This window comes from Alligator sinensis, unplaced genomic scaffold (genome assembly GCF_000455745.1).
Source record: "Alligator sinensis unplaced genomic scaffold, ASM45574v1 scaffold982_1, whole genome shotgun sequence".
Lineage (NCBI taxonomy): Eukaryota > Metazoa > Chordata > Crocodylia > Alligatoridae > Alligator > Alligator sinensis.
Window position 1 is genome coordinate 1,184,871 of NW_005842470.1, and position 3,686 is coordinate 1,188,556.

Genomic DNA, 3,686 nt, shown 5'->3' on the forward strand with positions numbered 1-3,686 from the left:
CCACCACTGGGAGAGGGAGGGGTGGGCTGCCACTGTACAGTCACTGCTTATTCCCCTGGGCCACGTGGCTGGGCCTAACTGGGCTGTGGCGGTCTATTAGCTCCCTCTGCCGCTAACCAAGCCCCTGGCCCACAGAAGCCCGGCCCAAGAGCTCCTCCCAGTGCATTGCAGCCCAGGAGCATAGGCAGCAACTAATCCATGGCAACCCGACTCTCCCTCTCCCGCCGGCAGCGGAGAGAACCATTGTGGCATGTGGAGATGAGGCACCTGCAACCCGCTGGCTGCCTGAAACAGTCACTGCCACGGAACAGTCACTACAGCCCACCTGCTGCCACGGCCCTCGTGTGGGGCTGGAGGAGACAGGCACCGCCCCCCCGCCCCCTAGGGCCACCCCAGCCCAGGCCATGCTGCTGCAGCAGGAGGCAGTGGTGAGTCAGGCTGTAACCATGGCTCCCCCCACACCTGTGGCCAGGTCACATTGGCCCTCCCTGCAGCCGGCTGGCCACTCCTTGGAGAGACTTGGCCCAGGGCACTGTGTTGTTACCCCCACCACTGCTGCCTGCAATGAGGGGATCAACCCCCCACACCTCCGCCAGGCTACTGGCATCTGGCCACTGCAGCCCCAGGTGCACGAGTGGAGCCTGTAAGTGCCTGCACTGGCCCTCCTGCAATGGGGGAAATTAAGGCCCTGCTTCTGCTCAGGCCACTGGGGTCTGGCCCCACCCCTGCTCCTGACAGCGAGTGAGCGGAGCTGGGGACCCCTGACAGGGGCTGCTTCCCCACTCCCCCTCCAGGTGCACACTGGCTGGGGTCCCTGCAGACCAGGGTGGGAGTTTAAACCCCTCCCCAATCATACTCAGGCCTGCCTGGGCCTGGCCACCTCCCCCGCAGCTTAGTTTTCCTCCAGCCAAGGACTACTCTAGCACCCCCCAGCTCGTGGCCTGAGCCACTGCAGGCATGTGCCTGCATTTCCGGAGTAAAAAATGACTATCTATTCACTTGCAAATTGATTCAATCTATGCAGGTTAGACTAACCTGCAAAACTGAATCAATTCAGGCTCTGGGTTTTGGAATGTCTGTCCCTAGCCTACACGTTTATCTAAAAGGTTGTAGGCAATATAGCACAGGATAGGATAAAGTCAGCATTTAAAATGATATCTAATCACCAGCAAAGAAAAAGATTCAATTAATGGCTGGGTTAAAAAGAGGGCATGAAAAAATAAAGCTATTTCTTTCCTATGTATTTTCATTAGTACCAGAATATTAATAGTAAATTAGAGCCAAACAGTATGTTTTAAGGATATATTTTTATCTTGGGTCTCTGGCTGATTTATGTTTAGTTACTTGAGCTTTGATCTTGTTTATAATTTGACCTACAGGCAAGCATATATCTTCTTCCTTTGGGAAAATACATGGTATAATCATTGAATGTTTATACCTGTATATAACATATAATGCACATGCATTATATGTATATGTATTTACTAGTACATATACCCTCCCCCTCATACACATGCTCATCCATATGCGGCTCTGAGGATTACACCATAATACCTTTGAAACTGCAATTTCAATGGAATGCCAAATTCTTTACAGCAATAAGAGAAGCATTCATACTGTTTCAGTATAATTAAAATTCAAATTACTCCAGCTTCAATACATTAACATACATTAAAACTATATGCCACCATTCACACGCAAAATCTCTGTCACTTACCATTTTCCAGGCATAACTGACATTGTAGGCTTCTTTCCCAATTTCTCTCAGTTTGTTTACATGCCAAGACAGCGAGGAGTTCACTGGGACTGTAATAATCTGACTGCCCAAAGGGAGGCTATGTTGGCAACAAACAACATCCAACATTTTATTAAATATCAGAAAAAACTTGGGAGTCAAATAAATCCTCCTACTGCTTTTACATAAAATGTGATTACTTGTAAGAGAGCTGGCTAAAAGTCTGCTTTTAATTAGGTAAGAACAGAGGCATTCATCTATTTTTCCTCTTGGCATAATGTTGCACAGTTTAAGCAAAAACTGGCTTTTTCAGTACAAATGAAGAAGATGAAATGACTTGGCCCTTACATTTTTATTAAAAAAGATGCATGGAAATATTGGTCATAGTTTATCCCATCCTGACTACATGTTTCTCTTGGAACGGTACTATTTTTCTCTCAATTTAAAAAGTAAAGAGTAAGCACATTTTAAATTAGCTCTAAAGTACAGAACCAGAAGGGTTTAAATTTACAGAATTGCTCATGCACATTACACTGGACCCCAAGCCATTCCCTTTTACTTAGCTAGTTGGGAACAGTGAAGTCCCTGCACATTGGGAGTCCTGTCTAGTTCAATATCACGCCTGCTCTTAAGAAGAGAGCAAAGCAGAAGAGCTGAAATGAGAACACAAGTACGGTATGCATTGGCACTCCTGCGAGACCATAGAGAGTGTGGAGAGGGATACCAGTTGAGAAGCAGATTTCTGTATTTCTTTCCATGATTACAGGAACCCTAAGGTATTAACAATACAATAAATGTAATAAATTCCCATCACTATTAATCAGTTCGGCAAGGACTCAGCCAGTCAGACTGTAGAAACTCCTTCCCTTCATCATGATAAGAAACATGCTCACACCTGTTGTGCCTACCTTCCAAATGAACGATGTAAACAAACAAGTATGTGTGTGCACGTGCGTGTGTGCATACAGAAGCTGCGGGCAAGCAGAGGTGGGGGCTAGGAGGCTGCTGTGGGTCCGATTCGGGCCTGACCCAGGCTCAAGGCTAGAGCCTGAGCTGCAGCAGCTGCCTGCCCCCTACTCTGCTTTGTACACAAAACTAAGATGAGCGGGTTCCCCCCCATGCTGATTAAGGGAGGGGAAACTGTTATAGATTCGAGGAAATATGGTAACATAGCAAGCTTCCAAGATGACATATAACCTACTAGATCCAGCTAATAGTGATACTATTGCACAGCACCCTGTAATAAAGGATCTCAGTATTCCAGGGTGCCACGGCTCCCTGGTTGAGAATCACTGTCATAGAGGATCAGACTGAGCACTCATGGGGTTGAAAAGAGGGGTGGTGACTTGACTCACATGAACAGAGACATCCAAACTAGGCAAGATATGAATACTACAAGGGGCACCATCATAACCTGAGGTGTGTGTCAATGAAGGGGGAAATGGGGATCACAAGAGGCCATAAGGTTACATGTTTTTCTGGTAGAAGAATGGCAGGGAAGGGGAGTAACTTCTGTGGGGCTGCTACTTCTCACTCAGCCTTGGGGGATGAGCAGAGATTCCCCCCTCATTCCCAAAGCACTGGCTTCCATAGTGGGGCCAGCATGCCAAGGCTAGTATATGCACCAGAAATAGGACTAGCCCAGAATACCCTCCCTCTGGAACAAAGGTGAAAATCTGATCCCTGGTCTGCTCAGTGCAGCCTAGTCTGCTCAATCCCTTGCTCAGGCAAAGCCACCATCTAACCCAGGGGCGGGCAATTATTTTGGGTGGAGGGCCGCTTACAGAGTTTTGGCAAGCTGTTGAGGGCTCCATAGGTAGCCCCGCTCCCCCCCTCCGACAGATGCCCTGCCCCCGAGTTGCCATCTTGGGACCACAAGTCCTGTCCCTAACCTCTGACCTTTGCCACCGGACATCCCTCCCCTCCCTTGCCCCTGGCCCCTTGCCTTTGT

General features: G+C 48.3%; 1 protein-coding gene across 3 annotated transcripts in view; it reads right to left on the minus strand.

Annotated features, from left to right (window-relative positions):
* CACHD1 (cache domain containing 1) overlaps nt 1-3,686 on the minus strand; it is a 91,296-nt gene that overhangs the window by 35,989 nt on the left and 51,621 nt on the right. For all 3 annotated transcript variants that reach the window (XM_025212544.1, XM_014523293.2, XM_025212543.1), the window contains one exon: nt 1,718-1,835. In XM_025212544.1, coding sequence (XP_025068329.1) covers nt 1,718-1,835 — 118 coding nt within the window. The remainder of the gene's footprint in view (nt 1-1,717; nt 1,836-3,686) is intronic.